The 20,046-nt window shown below is 40.7% G+C and overlaps 1 protein-coding gene across 2 annotated transcripts; it reads right to left on the bottom strand.

Moving 5' to 3' along the window:
• Positions 1–27: 27 nt before the first annotated feature.
• On the bottom strand, positions 28–19,092 carry LOC148426989 (receptor-type tyrosine-protein phosphatase-like N). Of its 2 annotated transcripts, none has more exons than XM_088407934.1 (22): positions 18,863–19,092; positions 15,042–15,092; positions 12,183–12,293; positions 12,011–12,107; positions 11,794–11,941; positions 10,547–10,913; positions 9,194–9,337; positions 9,011–9,045; positions 8,613–8,749; positions 8,454–8,518; positions 8,277–8,338; positions 6,936–7,151; positions 6,438–6,695; positions 4,914–5,061; positions 4,760–4,833; positions 4,140–4,217; positions 3,751–3,870; positions 3,427–3,593; positions 3,091–3,144; positions 1,135–1,199; positions 974–1,047; positions 28–886 (listed from the first exon to the last, which is right to left on the bottom strand). In XM_088407934.1, exons 1-22 carry the CDS (start codon positions 18,942–18,944, stop codon positions 815–817), a joined length of 2,625 nt encoding a protein of 874 aa, XP_088264060.1. In that variant the 5' UTR covers positions 18,945–19,092; the 3' UTR covers positions 28–814. The 2 variants fall into 2 exon arrangements, with proteins under 2 accessions (XP_088264060.1, XP_088264059.1); XM_088407933.1 differs by having other exon boundaries at positions 6,438–6,710.
• Between the last annotated feature and the right edge of the window lie 954 nt (positions 19,093–20,046).

The raw sequence follows: 20,046 nt of genomic DNA on the forward strand, positions 1-20,046 counted from the left end.
AAGGATAGAGAAAGACAAACCAATTGATTGCAGCACTTAAACACGAAAATATTTATTTATGATTTCCCAGTTATAAAATATTTTCTCTGTGAAGATTTTTTTTTTGTCATTTTCTAAATTGCGTGAGGTATACAACAATACAACTAGTTCAATGGCACACAACAAAGGACAGGTTTTCTGCAGTTGTCATGGGTAGGAAATTTACTTCAAGTAGAATATCATTAATAATCATAAACCAGTCAACCCTTCTTCTTTTTTTATACTTTACCGATTAGTAAATTGAATGACTGTGAGGCTTTTCCTTAGTACAACATGTACTTTCTGAGACATAAACCTGATGTACTGTATTAAGCTGCACAATTTACAACAGACCACTACATCAGCACAAGCTTAAAGGATCCTGCTAGAGGCTCCAACAAGAAAATCATTACAGCATCGTCAGGCTGGATTTGTGCAGGTAGAGGTGATGCCTGAATTTTAACTAGTGGTGCAACGAAAAACTTCTAAATGGTTTGGGGGCGTTACATGAGCAAGTAGCAGGAACCGAAATGGTATCTTAAACATGTAAATGTTTTTTTTTTTTTTTTTTTTCTGAGATATTCATGCCGGTTTGTGGCAATATGTGGCATATTTAGTATTATGCCACACACAGTTGAACATAAGCTATGGCTGATTGCCTGTACAAATCCTTCCCAAAGGTTATGTTTACAGACTCTTGTTTTCATGGTGTGAAATCGCTGGTCACTTTCAAGGCAAAAGGCAGTCAAGAGAGAAAAGATGCTTCGATGTCCCCGGACAGACGTTTGGTACAGCTTTACTGAGGCAAAGCTTTAAGAATAGCATTCACTTCCTCGGCCACAGCAGTCAGGGCAAATTCAAACTGGTCCTGAAAAGAGGAAGTCAAGCTAGCTAGCTATACAAATCTTTTTTTGTTATTATTTTTGCAAAGTATATCTTGTACAGAAATGTTTACCTTAGTGCGAACCATCCCGGGCCTCTGGTCGCGAATATGCTCTAGTGTCGCAGCGATGTCTATTTCCTTCACTCCTGAACAAAAGCAACCCCCCAAAAAAAACATAAATCTCACTCTTGTCAATTTTGGTGAGGAGTAGGCTTTTAAATTTCAAAGTTCACCTTTAGCCATGCGATTTAGAACCATGTCGATCAGTATGTAGGTACCAGTCCGACCTGTTCCATTACTATGGAGAGAATGAGAAAACAAGAAAACTGTCAATCACAGCCTTTAACGTCTTTCATTTACACCTTGTTCACATCCTCAAATGAACAGTTGTGTTCGAAGTAATAACTTTGCATCTGGGTTGCATGGACTTGACCAACTTCTGGCAACGGTCAATAGCAGCCCTGGTTGATTGTACTATGTCCCACAATTTCAGTTTTTTTTAAATGAGATTAAGGTCTGGGGATTGTGCTGGCCACTCCATTAGATGAATGCTGTTTGCCTTGAATGGTGATTTTGCTCACTTGCAGGGTGTGTGTGGGATCATTGTCTTGCTGAATCATCCATCTCTTCAGCATTGGCAACATGCCATCTTCCAGTCTCCTGATGTGCTCAAACTGCCCCACGATCCCTAGTATGCGGTGAATAGTACCGACATTGTAGTCCAAAAACATCCCCAAATCATGATGCTTCCACCACCATTCTCAGTGGTCTTCACTGGGTCCTGGGGCTTAAATTCTGTGTTTGCAGGGGATCTGACAACCTGTCTGTGACCCATCGACCCCAAAAACAACAATCTTAATTTCATCAGTCCACAATGTCTTTGTCAGGGTAGTCAATGTGTTCTTTGGCAAATTGTAACTGCTTCGGCATGCAGGGGCTTCTTCCTGGTAGATTGGCTTCACATAGATGTCTCCCTGTTGTAACGGTATTCATGATGATGATCATTGGCTGAGCCGTGATCGGTGTCTTGAACGACCCGTTTTACTTGGTTTTTCAGGACAACAGCTCAAGCAGCATATGCAATGTTGGCTGCCTTAAATAAAGACCACTTGCTGAAACATCTTTTTCATTCACCGAGTCAATATCCTCCCTAAATGAACCCAACACTGCAATTTCTTTGACCACGCTCCTTTCAATTAATCATTCAGTTTCACAGAATCATGCATGGAAGGCCTGTTGGATCTGTTGGTTTGCGATACCTTTACCATACCCTACAGAAATTTCATTATAATGTAGAAGTTGAAATTTGAACAAAAACAATGATTTAACTATGAGGAGCTGCTATTATTTTGAACACTGTCTTATACATGGGAATTGTAGTTTTTTGCTTTTGTTCAGGATGATTGCTCGCTCTTTTTATCCTGTACTTTATGAAAAGTCTTTCGCCAAAATTCTTGGTGAAATCAGTTGATGTCACTTCTGGAGGGCTCAAGGAGCTAGCAGACATTTCCTTTACCCAGATCCATCCAACTTAAATAATACATCATGCCGATCACTTTCCTCACAATACAACTGTATGTTTTCATGATATTAAAGCAATGTCTATGTTAGGGCACATCAGTGTTTTATTAGAGAATATAAGGTGTATTGTGAAGAATTACTGAATACAATTTCACTTTCAAAGCCTGAAAATGAAGGTGACTTATTCATGAAAAACAATTTATCTTTGTTTATTTACTGCAGTGACTTTGAAAGTGTGGTACACAGGTCACCACAGGTGCCAGTTACAGAGGCTGAAAAGAATATCAAACAAACACTGTGGGAGTAAAACCTCTGTTTTCTTTTTTGACAACACTTATACTGTGTTACTGCATTCAAATGTTTGTCATGATTGTGGTACTTTGTTTTTTGTTGCATTTAGTGTAAAAACTAACCAAGCCATTGATCCACCGTCATCTACATGTCGTGACTGGTAGAATTATTGCATTTTAGATGCCAGATGGTACAATTTGCCTGGATATTCCAAACCGAGGAATTCAATTTCTGAGTATTGTTAGGGCTATGCTGTCAAATTTTGTTGGATAGTGTTGATAGTGTTATAGGTCGGGAATCACTGCTTCAAGAACAAGCACAAAAAAACGAAAATAATGGTAAAATAAGAAGTTACTGAAATGAAAAGCATATCCCACCTGCAATGGATGATGATTGGGCACGAGCGTCCTCTGTAGCATTTATTCACCTTCCTGAAGGAAGACAAGTGGGAAAATTGTTGTCCATTGTGACAATACGCAAGGTCAAAGCCGAAAAAGGTTGACATTTGACTGATGGGCCTTTTGCTGCAGTCTTATCAGTCCACGATCATTTTTGTGACTATGCAACTGGACTCATACTACTAGCTGCAAACCACAAGAATGACACAGACAGATATGTTCAACAATAAACCACTGTGATGAATGGTGGAGTATGGGACAAATGTTTCCTTGTTGACTCAATGTCAGACCATTTGGGTCTTGCTGGGGTAGTACCTGCGGAAATCCAGTAGAGGGCGTGTAGAGGTAGGGATCCCATGAGCCGGCCAACTGAGGAAGTGAAACTGAGTCAGGGTCCGGGTCTCCTGCGTCTGGACGTTCTTCAGGTAGAAACTTCGCACCAGGAAGTCGTTGCACCAGATGTGCTCGGATACCAGGTTCACCTGCAGACAGCATTAGAAAGACGTTATTACTGTATTTAAGTGTAAGTTTAAGTGTTTCTTACGTTTACTCAAGCAACGGAGGCGAGGCAGCACTTTTACACTGAGGGACAGTGAGAGAACAATTTCACCAAATAACGTATGTAAGGGCTGAGCAAACCTCATAGATATGGTAGAGCGAGGAGCCCTCATCTGGCCAGTAGCGGTCACATTGTTTCTCTCCTTCCTCCACCAGAGCAGTCATCATCACAATCACCGTGCAGCCGTTCTCCCATACCATCTGCACACCGACACATCACATGCACACAGTGGTCGGGCAAAGTACTTTGTTACTGTACTTATGTAGACTTTATGGAGAACAGTCCGTGGGTATTGTTTTTTTTGACATTTTGAACTTTACATTTGAAAAATTGTATCTGCTATTTCTACTCCTCACTTTGCTAAAATTAGCCTGTTGCTTATTATCTTGGCATACAATGTTGAGCTGTATTTCGGTGATCGATAATGAAAATAACTTTTTATCAAATGCACGCCAACTGTGTCACTCACCTGCCAGAAGTCGGAGATGGTATGGGACAGGGGGCCTTGGGTGGCGATATAGGCCGGCATCCGAGGGTCATGGTCAATCTAAAATGAGGGAGGGAGAGGATGACCTGAGTTTCAACGGAACAATTGCAACACTTCAGGATGAACCTAAAATGCATTCGAAGCATTAGAGGTGAACTTAATTTGATCTTCTCTAAAGTTTTTAACCCCCGGGGTAAATTTGGACCCAACTCAGGCTTTTTGATGTTTTTGATGTGTGGAATCAAAGGAAAAGCATACAAAAAAAACCCACGGAGGCTAAAATACTGCATAGATTGTCAAAACATGACGACTTTCAATATGCCGCGCTGACGTCCCTTCTTAATGTTTGCAAACCGGGGGTCAAGACGTACGCCCTATAGGTGTCCAATTCAGTCCATGTCGGGCTCATTTACTGCCATTCAAAATTGGAAATATGGTCAATTTTGTACAGTTCGACATATACTGTACGTTCAAAAGTTAAAGCAGTCAACTTCCTTTTTACCTGGTCAGGAGCGATTTTTCATTCGCCCTGAAATGTCACCCGAAATGACAATATGGCTCATTTTTATAAGTAGTATACTCAAAGCAGGTGCTCTCCTCACTATGGTGCTGGCGTTGATGTAGTCGGACCGAGAAGGGTTGATCTCTGGTTTAAGCTTTACCCTGGCATGATCGTCTAGGAGAAGCAACACATCAAGCATTTGTGATATGCTGCATGAAGCAGTGTGACAGTTGAAGGCTGCAGTGGGGACTCACAGGGCAGTGAGTGGTGAAAGCGGTTCTTCTTGGTGTTGGTCTCACTCTGGGCCGCAGCAACGCTGTTGGGCTCCGCCTGGTAGGAGCACAGAGCCTCCCACTCCTTCAACAGGCGGTCTTTGTTCTTCAGGTGATCCTCCATGTATGCCTTTTTAATGAATGAAATGACAACAATTAGCGTCTTTCACGTACACTACTATAAAAAGTTGGAATGGGGACATTTCAGGATAAATTTAAAAACCCTTATAAGACAACTTTATTTGGACTTTCTTTATTTCTTGTGAAATCAATTCACTTAATGATCCATTACTTTATATCTGTCACTTAACGGCGTGGTTTTCAAAGCGAGGTCCCGAACCCCTGGGGGTTCGTGGCTTGACTGCAGGGGGTCCGTGAAATAATTTGCGTTATTTGTGTTGATTGCATTTTTTTTTATATTAAATTGTGAATGTATTCTCGACTCTTCAATAAAGCAATCAATTCAACCAGAATATTTTTTTAAATGTAATCATTTTGAAATTTGTCGAACAGACCCACGTAATTCACAATTCACAAAAACACAATTCAGGAAGTTATAAATGAGAACCGACATCCACGATTTCTGAGTCATGTAAAGCATGAGAATGCCAACCAGTGGACATGATTGCCAATTACGATCTCGCCCCCTGCATTCAACATGATGGTGTATAATAGCCTAAGGTTCCTTAGCTGGCTTCGTTTTTGTGTTACACTTTTATTTCTGTGTTGTGTTTCAATTGCGGCGTAACTGTAGAACCACAGACACGGTGTTCATTTTAAGTTTGAGTACTACAACAGAAAAAAGAATTAGTTTGAGGGCAGACAGATTTAGATCAGCACCTGACGAATGACAGACCAGAAAGAAAATTGTCAAATATCGCCCTCTAGCGGGTGGCGGAAGTTTGGGCAAAAATTCACCGCCGGACAGATGATTTCATATGGCTTGAAAAAATGACGGACCAACGATGACAGAAAGGGGGCGGGGCTCTGACAAATGACGAATGTCGGACCAGCAAAAAAAATGTAAGTCGCCCACCCCTGGTAAAGCAAATGTTTAAAAAAAATACAAATAAAAAAATCAAGGCTTAATGGAGGGCAGATCAGACCCACCACATCAATTTGGTACTGGTAAACATGAATGACTCAATGTGTGTTGAATTCATCTTTCTTGCTTAATACCAATTACACATTGTCGTTGCTTTTTAAAGTATTGAGATATTGCAGGCATTTGTAACAACCGTAACCCTGTTTAAGTGTAATAATATATAAATGAGTTTTAAAGGCGCTGCACGGTGGCAGAAAAGCAAGCATGCCCGCCTAAAAATGATGCTGTTGTGATTCGGATCTGGCTGTGGCCTTCCTGCATGGAGTTTGCATGAAATTTTTCCCCTAAGCCCAATATCGCTAACTATTTCATCAGATAGTGTAATGTGGGATATATTACGAGGTAATTATTGAACGCAACACTGATCTCTCCATACAGAAACAAGCTCTTTCAAAGCTTACCAAAATCATGTGTCCAGTAGAAATGTCCATGTTGGCCTGTGCTGGCTCCTCGCACCATGATGGCGTGCTGCTGTGGGAGCTGGGACTGGGCTGGGCTCCCTCGCTGAACTGGGAAGACACGCTGCTCACTCTGGAATCAGCGCCCCCTATTGCTCCTGCTCCTCTCCCAACACCAGCTGCTCCTCCGCCGCTAGGGCCCCCCACCGCGCCCAGGGCGGCGGCTTCCAGGCGTCCGAAGGCACCTTTGGACGCCATATGCTGGCGACACAGGTCCTGGTGAGCCAGTTATGCATGTCTCATGTTGTTAACCTGGTTCACCATTTACACTCTTTTATCCTTGATGATTTTTTTTTTAAATTTAATACTTCAAACTGACAATGCATAATATCATACTGCAATGTAATGTACAAGGTAAAAACTCAGAACAGAGGAAAACATTCAAAATCACAAGAAATGATCTCTAAAACACATTTTTTAGTAAGACCTGGGCCTTCTCACCTGGTACTCCTGATGGCTGAAGCTACCACCCTCAGCTCCCAGGCCCAACTTCTTGGCTGCTAGTTGGTGGGCATGGTGACGCAGGCAAGTGGCGCTTAGAGCCGCCAGCAGGATGCCACCAATGCAAGCGAAAGCCACCAGGGTAGAGGAAACCCAGCTAGACCCAGGCTGGACTCTGGTAGCCAGGGCTGGCACTGTGCCATCATTCTTCACTTGCTATGATTTAAAAAAACAAAACAAAACACACAAACACACATGAATCTTTGTAGCGATTGCTCTATCTACCAACTGTTTTCTTTTTCTTTTTTGGGGCACATTACCACCACTTTCTGACGTAGAGTGAGGGTCTGGATGATCCTATTTCATAACCACCTCATTAACTCCATTCACATTCATTCCAAAGATAAAAAGTAGAAAATTTAACTGACAGGAATGTCGCAGCAAAATATCTCTAGTATTGAAAGCTACGTATTGGACTTTTAATTCATTACTGCCTGTTTTCATGTGCAGTTAATTTGATAGCAAACGAGACAGGCAGAGTACACCTCTTACTGATGGCCAGCTACTTTCATTCATTGGGCCCCCAGTTAGCGAGAGAAAGAGAGAGATTTGAACCCGGATCCACTGACTGCGAAGCAGGCATGTTAACCACCACGTTGTTATTTTCCTGCTGTATGGTACCTCCATCAAGTTCATAAAGCGTGAATCCATAGATAATATATGTGTTTTCAGTTTGTCACTGAATGAATCAAGTAGGACGTAACACTGGTGGCACAAATTCCATTTTTGAAACAAAAATCGACTTTTAAGACCTACAGTTATCACCTGCAAATGGATGTAAAAGATCATGGTTGTAGTTTTACTGCACTAAAATAAATAACTTGACAGACTTTCCACCGCTAATGTGACCTATAACTGCAGGCAGCAAACCCAGGTTCAGAAACTAAGAACTTTTCCCAGTTTGTCTTAAGGCACAGGTTCTTCTCTTCAATATGCTTGTTATTTTCTGGACCTGGATTTGCCACCTCTGCCTATAAAATGAAGAGTACGACCAGAGTGAGTGAGTGATGTACTTGCACAAGTGTGCAAGTGCACACCTTCTTACAAGTGGGATTGTAGTTGTGTTAGAATGTTCATTTCCTCCAATATTTGTGTCCATTATTCATTCCCCTTTGTCTAAGAGTTCCTATTATTAAGAGTCCATATCTAAGTCTACGTCAGTGTCATTTCACACACGGGATGAATAAATAATCACTCTCTATTCGTTACCTAGCTTTCCGTCTCATTCCCTAGTGATGTATCATTCACTTTATCATCAGTATATTTGTGTCTTGTTGTCACCTTTTTGGGGTCGTTGTTCTGCAAAACCTTCAGGCTTGTCACTGGCTCCAGCGTATTCTTACCTGCAATTGATAATGTGCAAGCTTACAAAAAATTTGTGACCATACAACTGACTTATTATTTATGAATACAGAAATATGAGAAATATCCAAAAGTATCACGCTAAATTAAGTTAACCTTCTTTCTCTGAAAGGTTCATTAAGGTTTGGTCGGTCACATAGGTTGTCGCTTGGTCCGGTGCACTGACAGAAGGGCAGAAAAGAGCATTTGTTTAAAAAAAAAAATACAGTGCTTTGTTTGCATTAAAAAAATTGGTTGGTGACAATGTTGTCATACTCTTCAGGTTTGTTCTTTCCCAGTTTGCCTGCCACTGCAAAGCGTGTATCCTTTTGGACCTCCACTGGTTTGCGGGACTTTATGATTGGCTGACCATCAGTGGCAACCATTTTGTGCTCCATGTAATCCTCTGTAATCTAAGAAAAAAAACAAACAAAAAAAAAAAACGGTCACATTCACAATTAACTGTACAATGTGAAAATCTGAGCTTGTAAAATGAAATCCCCTGCAAAATGAAAATAAATGTCTTGTAAATCTGAGACACCAAACAGAAGCGTGTTCACAAGGCTGTCAAATTTGAAAGAAAAAACATAAGCAATCAGTTTCAAAATGAGGCTCCGTAATCGCGTTAGAGACATATTCATTTCAAGATTTGGGTGAAATATAGGCCATCTCACCTTCTTTCCTGTGCCAACATTGTTTCCAGAGTTTTCTGGAAAACAAACAGAAGATTAACAATGCTTTGCTGTAATGTACGCAATCTGTATACGTAAAAACAGATTACAAATATATTTTGTCGAATGTGATGGTGCGTCAGTATGACAAATTGCATTGAAATGTGAAGAGCGGGAGAGTGAGACCTTTTGTTGCTATATGGCTGAAAGAGCTCTCGAGTTGCAGCTGCTTGAGCAAAGCTGGCAGTTTTTCTCTCTGCTCGGGTGACAAATCTTGGATATTCAGGCCATAGTGGCCCAACAGCTGATTCAGACGCTGCACAGAGCGTGCTGCAAAACAATTAAATGATCACCTATACATATCACTTTACCCTTCACTGTGTTCCAGTATAAATAGTGTTATTTCCAGTTGTAGACTTTTTAAGGGATTTATACTTTACTTGAATATCATTTCTTGGGATGACTTTTTACTTTCAATTCCTTCATTTGTCAAAATAAGCTTGGTTTAAAACTGCGGATACCTGAACAGTGAGCACAAACTCTTTTAAAAGTGGCACAAAATGAAAGACAAGTCAATTGCAGTTGAAATTTGGACAGATTGATGAATTTGGGCTTGCTTGATATGGAAGGCAAAAATGGGGACAGTGGCGACAGCAAAATTTGAACCAGGGAATTTTACTGAATATATTAGAAATCAGGTGAGAAATTCAACGCCATTTCACACTGGTCAATATATTAGGATGAGATTTTGTCATGCAAACATGTGGGAAACATTGCCCCCTGGTGGTAGGATGACAAAGTGCTTTGTGACATGTAGTGTGGGATTTTTAAATGTTAAAGATTATCAAGTAGTAAACTGTTGTCACAACTTTACTTCCGGGAGGAACCAAAGGCTGTTGGTTTCATACATGACTTGTTATCTTGGAATTTATTTTGAAGCATCAGCTTGCTTCCTCAGAACGTTTGGCTGTTTTACAATAACACAATGAATTGACAAGCAGCGCATTGTTCATATGTGTCATTGCAATTCTGGGTCAACAAGCTAAAACTAAACATATTTTGTGCTGTAGTTACTTCCCGGTAAATGTGTCTATCCTGCCTGGTTTATTTTACGTAGAAGCGATGAGTGCAGCAAGCCTGAGTACGCTGAGCGAGTTAGACTTTGTCTCTTACGGCAGTTGAACGAATCTGAACATGGGAGTGACCGGTATTTTCATTTGTGGGGTGTTTACTAAACTGTGATATCACTACCCATTGTTTGGTGATACCACTGCAAAGAGATAAGAATTTATTATATTTTGGAGCTGAGCTGTATTTGCATCACTGATTATTGGGAAACAAACAATAGCCCCCCCCGCCCGCCCGCCCGCCCATGGTGCAAACCTCTGGATCCCACACACAAGCCTAAAGAGTTTGGGAAGCCCTAATCTAATTCTATCATTTCTCGTAATTCTTTAGGTTTCTCCATCTTCCGCTGTTGATGTTTTGAATCGCATAGCATTATCTGGAAAAAGTACATATCCATTGGACTTTTCTCACCGTCTAGTGTTGCCAGGGCGTCATACTTTGGTGCGACCTTGCTCAGTGAATGCTTGCTAAGATCTTTCATTTGGGATACATAGTCTTGGTTATAATCCAGCGGGAAATCAAGCTCTGGGAAGGAAGATGCTAATCCCAAAGATTCAGCAGTTGCCCCCCTGTGGCGGGAAGCAGCCTGGGTAGAGGAGGAGGAGGAGGAAGGACGGTAGGAGGATGTAGAGGGGAGGTAATAGGACACCAAGTTCTGCAGAAGTTGCTTGTCTCTGTCAAGAGCCTTTCCTCTTGATCTGGAACGGGGAGGGGAGTAGTGGAGGAATGAAGAGGTTGGATTCTCTTCCAAGGAGTTGAGGGATCGATCAGCTGCATCCTGAAGAGCATAACAGGAAGAAGAAATGTATTCATGTACCACCTTTGTAGACAAACAATGAATAAGAGCTGAAGGAGAACTTAAGACTAGAGTATGGCAAATACTGTGGGCCCCTGGTTTATGAGATTAATCGGTTCCGCGGTTGGGATCGTAACACGAACTCGCCGTATGGCGGGCAATCCAAACCTATGTTAAATAGCAAATGCGTGTAATACCCCAGGTAAAAACATCAAAATTGTAAATGCGTACATATTACAATTTGGTATCAAAATAGTATAGTGAGTGCTACTTATATATAATATACATGTATACAATTAAATGACATCATAAATAAAAAACATAGAAAGAATTTATTTACCTTTGAGGTGACGTGAGAGCTTGTTATGGCCATATTCCATAGTCTTCTTTTCAATTTACTATGAACTACTACAGTACACATATTTACTTAAATCTTAAATTATTAAACCTTATATCATAACTGTACTGTTGTGATCCCTTCCCATCCCTTTGGCTTTAGTTTCGAGGAGACTACATTTATATTAACGCCGCCCGGATGTCGAATTCGAGTGAAGCCTATGGTTGACCGAACATGATAACAATCAGAGTTTACACTTGACGTTCCAAAAAATGTGGTAGTGTAGCTTGGAGCCAGAGACAGAGTCTGTGCTTTAAAAGTAATCAATGAAATATAAAGATCCAACCATCCATCCATCCATTATAGAAACTAAGTATCCTCATAAGGGTTGCGAGCGTGCTGGTACCTAAGCCGGCTGTTTTCAGGCATTTTGGCTTTGGTGCATGTGCTCGCACGAATCCTGCTGCAAATTCCCTATGCGACACGTTTTGCCACAGTATCAGACAGTCACTGAAATTTCTGTACCTGGCTGTAAATGTACGGATCAAACAGGGGCATCTGCCCATGTATGGCGGATAAAGAAGGATCAAGTGTCAGGAAGTCTATGTACTGTTGTATGATTTGTGGATCATCTGCCTCCTCAAGTCTCGGAATCCTCCGCTGACTGAGCAGGCTGGAAGCAGGGGAGAGAAAACATGGATTTGAGAAGTCTCCTTACGGATCTCGGTGTGATTTTTCTTACTGTTTGCGCTGGTGAAGCTGTGAGGAGCTAATTGAGGGAATGTGACTCAGCTCTCGGCCGATTGTTGCCTGGGTAACGTCGTCCCTCCATGTCATGCCTGCTTGGCCAACACGGGTTTTAAGGGTGATTTTTGCCTTTTATGCAAAAAGTGGAAGTTGTCGTGGAGACTCACCTTGTGCCATCAGGTCTTTAAGAACCTCCTGGAGCTTATGCAGAGCCGGGACAGACACCAGGTATTGCACTGGATCATGGTGGGGAGCCCAACACTGTCCAAACAAACCATCTGCATGGAAATATAGTAGATTATACAGTATAAAAGGCCATGCCACACGTCGTCCTTTGTGATGACACAGATTTGACTCTTTCAGAGAAGGCTGTGAAAGAGTGTTGGACTCCAAGGGGATTACTTGGAAGGACAAAAGCCTTCCTTTATTGGTACCAATCCTGGAACTTTTCTGACACACCTTGTACAGTATGCAACTGGCCATCACAGTCTTTTAATGTGGTAGCCCCGCACATGTTTCTCTTCAATGAGCCAAACCGGTGAGCAAACCAGCAAAAGTGTGAGCCGTGATGTTCGCAAGTTGAGCGTGCCTGTGGGCGAGTTGACGTCAATATCAGTCAACAGCACAAAGCGATGCCACATAAAATGTTAGTCTCGATGGATGGCTGAAAATAGTTGGCTTTGTCTTCTTCTGTTCTTATTCACAACTGCAATATTAGTCAGAGCACCGTGTTTATACATATTGCAAATTATTGCACGCGATTGTTCTGAATGCATGGCTCTGTTTTGTTTAGTTTGACAATGTAGTTTATCTGGGAGTGGGAATAAACAGCTTGAAGGCATTTTTAGGAATTGCTCACTACCTGCAAAACTGCTGCTTGTTGGGATATGATTTGAGTTTACTGCTGATGTACATCGATCATAACTGTAATCTCTTATTTTAACCTTGAATTTTTCAAACCAAAGCAAAAAATAAATAAATCACCAAATGAAGGGTTTTATCTTGGAGAACCCATACATATTTGAGACAAAAATCTTTTTTAGTAGCATCTGAAACATCTCAACAGTCCTTCCCTTCGATAATACATGAACAAAAACAGTGAAAATGTGTTTTTGATGGCAAAATAACAGTTTGTGTGTGTATATAGCTACATTACAACAGTGTTCAATCAGCATAATATTAAGAGAAGCATTGGGCACTACTATCATTTTGCCATTTACTAAAAAAAAACAACAAAAAAAAACCATCGTTGATAAGAATTTTTGTCACTGGCACACAACCTAAATATTTTAAGATAAAAATTCTTGTCCAGGGCACTGGAAGAGTTTGTAAAAATATATGTCAGTTTAATTGTATTTAATGTGAAATTGTGGAAATATTTGTGACGCTCCAATAACGCAATCAATTAAACCAGTTTAATATGTTTTTAAAAAATGAAATAATTTAGGAATTTGGCAACAAACAAATCCAGCAAAGCTTAAGCGGCATTTTAATTGATAATGCTATTTTCGACTAAATAATTGGCAGCAAACTTTTTGGAAGAATTTGACCCGGTTTGTTATAAGAAGGTGTACGATTTTTTTTTTAATTTACTAAACTTCAGCATAGCTGGAAAGTAGGGCTGCACGATTATGGACAAAGTAATCATCACGATTATTTTGGTCAATATTGAAATCACAATTATCAATCACGATTACTCAATATGTTTGGTCAAACATGTCTATTTATTGCCCTTTTTTAATAAGCAGTATATAAACAAGGCTTCAAGGCTTGATACAAACAAATAATAATAATAATGATAAACTAAAAGAAATAAATAATATTTAAAAGAAATTCACTCAAAACATGGCAAAACTTGGCACACAGAACAACACACACAACTTGCTGAGTGAAAACCAATGGAAAATAATGAAGCCTACTTGGAACCAAGCGAATTATTTACTAGAAAGCAAATTTTCATCAATTAGCAGTCAAAATTAGCAGTCATTTTTGGTCATTTCAAACCAAAGTTATTCCAATTTTTTATTTTGTTTTTTCAAAATGGGTCTCAATTGACAGCTAGCACTGTATATTTTAGGAATCCGGTGAGAATGTCAACGCCATTTTACATTGGTAAATAATACACAGTATTAGGGTGCGTTAAGCAGATGCTTTTGTCATGCAAACATGTGGGAAACATCGCCCCCTGTTGGTAGGATCAAAGTGCTTGATTTGACATGGCTTTTTAAATGTTAATATCGCAGAGGATCAGCTTAATTAATCGTGGCAGCCAATATTGCGATCGCAATTATAATTCGATTAATAGTGCAGCCCTACAGACAAGTAACAAATATACTTGTCAAATTGCCAAAAAAGTGAAGCCCCCACTTTCGGAAAGTGTCCACAATGACACATAAAAACTGGAAGTGAAAAAATCCTTCGGGCTGTGACCGTGCCAGAGCCGAGCTTCACGCACACGACATACAGTATACATCACATCGACATTCATAGCAGAGCTGCTATTACTTTGTGTGCGCGCCGATGAGTCATCGCATCTCTGCTCCCTCTATCTCAGATCAAAACAAACACACACACCGGGGAGGCACACAGTTGTCAGGCAGGTGATGTCACCGTCACCATAGTAACAGCTACCACAGTCTGCAATTGGTGGATAAACGCTGACGGTGGAGACGTTGTTCACATTGCACTTCCTCCCACTTTAGATTCTCTTGCTCTCTGTCTTGGCTATGCTCTGTTGAATCTCATAGACAAAACAATGTGCTTTACAGACACACACTTGTAATGGCGTTCCAAACAGACGACACTCTGTAGGTTTTACGATATACGAGGTTTACATATGATTGTTTCGGTCAATCTCCTGGAATACAGCAGGTCATGCAGAGGTTCATGCGGGTTCATGCAGAGATGTAAAGACAAGTCACGATGTTTGAAGCAAGCCGGAAGCTCCTTTCAGGGATATCGGGAACGATTACTTATAGACGGCAGGTTGTAAAAGCAGCACTTATGACGAGAGCGTAGAAACCCACCGTCGCCGCACAGCTGATCTCTGGGACAAAGCTTCTTCTCGAACAGGCAACCTGAAAACAAGGGACGGACTCGGAATGAGGACAAAAAAGGGGGGTCAGGCCAAATAAATGAATTTTATAACAGGACAGAACTAGAGTAGGAACTGTTGCTCCGTTGGATTATACCTTTGTAAAATGGTGTGTCCGCTTGACCTTTCTGAATCTTGTGAGGTGGTAAACAAGAGCCGATGTGACGCCACCCCTCACTTGTCATTAATCACACCTGATTGACTCCACTAAGCTTTTATCCTTGGGTTTAATGTGTATTGACTGCCCAGAAGGGAGGGGCCAATCAGATGACTTTATTCAGAGAATTTGCAACATATCACTTTCCTCCCAAGATTCAGGTGATTATGGAAGAAATCGAGCGGAGCACAAAATTATCACACGGACATGAAGACAGGAGCTGCCACAATCTACTCTAAATGAGAACACTGTGGCTACAAGTATAATAAACGCACACCTTTTTAACTCTTTTCTTGCCAGCGACAAGAATTATTGTCATGTAAAATGCGTGTTATCTGCCAGTAACTACATTTTCTTTCTTTTACGAAAAGAGTGATGACACTCATCGCCAGTGTTAAAGGGACACTGTGTAAGATTTAGACAGTTTTTCATTAAAAAGGAATAAACTAAAAAATAAATTAAATAAATATACATTTCAAAAACGTGCAAATAAATGTGGTCTTCATGACCAACGGTACGTTTTGAATATAATGGTAGGTCTAGCTATCATGAAATGATATTGCATGGGGGGTGGCACTCCTCCGGAGGCTGCCATGTCTGTTAAAGCAGGAGACGACGGTAAATGCAGCACCTCCTGCTGTCCGTAATGAAAAACTGTCAAATCTTACACAGTGTTCCCTTAACTCTTTCAGTGGCATGGACGAGAATTTTCGTCATGTAAAATACAGTACTCTCTATGTGTGCCAGTGACAAGAATTCTTATCTTTTTTTTTTAAATAAAAAAAACGAATGGCTAGATTAAACTCGTGGCCAACGCGCCCCTTAATATTATGCCAATCCAACACTGTTGTAATGTTGTTAGACGTATACGCAAACTGTTATTTTCCCATTTAAAACACATTTTCACTGTTTTTGTTCATGTTTTATCAAAGGGAAGGACTGTTGAACTGTTTCAGGGTTAACCCTAACACTCCTAAAAAATATTTGTCAAAGTCACTTGTGCAAAACACACACAAAAACAGCTCATTTTCCTCCTTACTTTGTCCAAAATAGCTTGGTCACTCGAATGACCTATTTTCAAACAGTGGAACGGAATATGGTAGAATCGTACTTTTTTTTACTAGGTAAAGAATGGAATCCAATATTCCATATGGTACCATTAACATCTTCGTAGTCATACAATACAATATTCTGTCGGCTTTGAAAGACGCGTCAAAATGCTCAAAATTGGCTCGCGCTGGAGGGGTTGCCTTTTCAGATAACGCTTGGCACTGAAAGAGTTCATTTGAAGCTTATTGAGCACTGTAATCATTTAAGTGTGAGCGTTTGATGGGAGTGTTGCTCTCGATTGCTACGAAAGATTGAATCCGCGTGCCGCCTGTTCTGATAACGCTAGGCACCCAAATAGTTAATCGCTCCTTGACTCAAACGCAACACCCCGGACCCCCACCCTCTCAGTCCACACAAGAGATACTACAGGGATATACTAAAAGGGCCCCTGAAGAGAAGAACGGTTCGCAGAATATTGAGCAACGAAATGCCAAAGTGCCTTTTTTCCACATAACGCTCATCTCGACAGCGCGTCAGGCCTTTCATGCCATCCGAGCCAAGTAGATGAGTGATTCCGTGAGACAAACATCACTACGAGTAGTGGTCAGTGATTAAATAGACAGTATTATAAGAACTGTATCCTTTCTTACAGCACTTGTCCAGAATGGAATTTTGTTGTGCTGTATCATTTTGTCTTGAACCTCAAGAATGAGTGGATTTCCATCATTTAGAGCGGTGGTTCTGTGAAATAATTTGGGTTATTATCTCATTCGATGCCAGGCACGTATTTTCGCATTTTTTTAAGAGTCCAGACAATCAATGCTTCTCAATATCAATTTTGTACTTACGGTATGTGGAAATTCATGTCCTTCATATACTGTTTTTAATCCTTAAGTATCTGCGATTAAATGGCTGGACGCTTCAGAAAAAAATGAAAATACGTCCCTGGCATTGAATGAGTTAATAAAAAATGTGTGTTAACTTCATTTTGTTTTATATTAAATTGTGAATGTATTCATGACTCTTCAATGATGCAATCCCCTCAACCAGATCAATATATTTTTAAAAATCTAATTTAACAAATAGACCCACGTAATCATCAAAGAGCTTGTTAGTCACTAAATATTTGGCAGCAACCCGTTTAGGGGATATTGACCCAGAAATTTGCAATTTTTATTTTGTAAACTTCAGTATGACTGAAAAGTAACATATTTGTTTATGTACCATATTTGTTGTCAAATGGAATACGTTGGTGTGAATAAAAAGGGCACTTATATTTGGTGCAATTGTTTTTTTTTGTTTGTTTTGTTTCCGCAAACATTTGCAATGGGGCTCCTTGGAAGATTTGATTTCCAAAATGGGTTCCCTGACTGCAAAAAGTTTGAGAAACCCTGATTTAGATTATACGTAATATCAGATAGAATGAATATTTTGGCAAGGGGGTTGCTTGCAATGAACACTCATTGGCCGCGCCTGTGCATTTTAATGACTCTACACCAGGGGTCACCAACTCCTGTTCTTGAGGGCACCTAACCAGCATATTTTTCAGTTTAACCCTCCTCCGCTGCACCTGATTCATATGATGAGCTCATCAGGAAGCTCTGCAGGGGCCCCATAACGATCATGATCATATGAATCAGGTGCAGCGGAGGAGGGTTACACTGAGAAAAGGATGGATAGGTGCCCTCGAGGACCGGGGTTTCTGGCCCCTGCTTTACACCACAGGTGTTACACTCCAGTCCTCGAGGACCGGTATCCTGCATGATTTTAAATTGACTCTCTTAAACACACCTCATTCAAAAGTTGATTTTCAAGCTTGTGTTTAGCTTGCTCACCAGCGAATCATTTCAATCAGGTGTGTTGGAGAGAGACACCTGGAAAACATGCAGGTTAGCGGACCTGGAAGAGTGGAGATTGACAACTGTGCTTTGCCACTTTAATTCCATTTTTTTTGCTTTGTATACTATCGTCGTCTGCGTTTATCTCGTGCGCTGATTTGGTAACCAACAGCCAATTACAGTGATCACTCGTTACCAACAAGATTCCCAACCTAATCCTCAATCAATTTACATGCTTGGGGGTGGTCCGATATTTGATGACTGGAATCGACTACACAACTGTAATGCTGGTCATATTAGTGGTACTCGGAGAGCTAAGTATTGTTTAGGTGGAATTTAGAGTCAAATGTTCGACGAATGCTCAAACAAACCATTGTGATCTCGTCCCGTAATATTTCATCATCTCGCAAACAGCATTTGAATGTATTGTCATCTCTTCTCTTTTTTTTGCTTAAGAGATGTTTCCCAGCTTGCGGTCTGCCAGTGGATAATTACTCAGATGGACGCGTCAGAAGGCGCCAACCATTTTCATTAGCTGAACACATTCCAGATAAGAGATGTTGGCCATTGGGATTTAATCGTTTACGTAAAGTTCAAAGGCAAGGCGCTCCATCAGTGCAAAATATGACGGAAGGCGTAAACGCTGATGTTGAACGAACAAGGTGTTGAATGTGGGGGGTGACGTGTGTGCGCCGGAGCTCCTCTTACCGTGTCGTCCGGCCGTGCTGAAGCGAAAGGAAGAGTTGAGTAAGAGGAGGCACACGGCTCCCCACAACCGACAACACTTCATGGTCTTCCCGAGATCCACTGGGGCGAGAAGGGGAGTGAGCCGCAGCTGCCTTCTAGCAGCTGCCCATTCTCGAGAAGAGGATAGAGGTTGCAGCTCGCCAGCTCCTCTCCTCTACTGCTCGAGGAAGGAGAGGGCGACGCAATGCGGGGATAAACCAAAAGGGGGCGCCACAGAACACGACCGGAAACTTTTATTGGCCGCTGTTGATTACTATTATTTTTCTCATTGGATGTACATATGCTAAGTAATTACCAGTCAACATGGGCAAGTAAATATTGATATGAAAAGTAAATCCAGTTACACGTATTTTTCATATTTAATTAAATCCTCAAAATATAAGTACAATTGCAGTTTGTGTTCCCTTTTTTAACATCTCAGACTACAATTTAATTGTGAGGGGTTTCTTTTAAATGGAAAGAAAGAACTGGCAAATTAATACTTGGCAGCTTCGACTGTATTTTCTTTATTTAGGTTTAACCCTTTCACTTCCGATGTTTCGTTTTCATTTATGGCATATACTGTATTACTTGTTTATACGTCGAGGAAACTTGGAAAATTAGCTAAAAAAATTCCCACTTCCATAGATTAGGTGACAGGCCCTGGAATTTTTTTGTCCCATCGGTATTTTATAACTATACTACTACTACTAATAATAATGTAAACATGTCAGAGAAGTGAAATAAAAGTCTTCACCAAAAAAAGATGATGGAGCCAATTCTAGCAATAAAACATTTTGTTCACATTGTAAACAACTCCGTCTTGTTGATCAACTTGGATTTTGATGGTTTAGTGATGTTAGTCATCAAATCAAATCTTTCTCTTTTTCGTGTACGGGAGCGTAGGTTGCTGTAGTAAACACATTCATTGTTGATTCCATGCACAAATATGAGCAAGGAAATACTGTACTTATAAAGGAATACTTTAATAAATAGGTGTCAAACTCCAGATCTCGAGGGCTGCTATCCTGCATGTTTTTGATGCTCCTCTCTTAAACACACCTGATTCAAATGATTAGGATCATTATGAAGCTCCTGCAAAGCTTTCTGATGAGCTAAACTTTTGAATCAGGTGTGTTTAAGGGAGAAGCATGGAAAACATGTAG

The sequence above is a fragment of the Hippichthys cyanospilos genome, chromosome 2 (genome assembly GCF_059441005.1).
Source record: "Hippichthys cyanospilos isolate Australia breed blue-spotted pipefish chromosome 2, RoL_Hcya_1.0, whole genome shotgun sequence".
Lineage (NCBI taxonomy): Eukaryota > Metazoa > Chordata > Actinopteri > Syngnathiformes > Syngnathidae > Hippichthys > Hippichthys cyanospilos.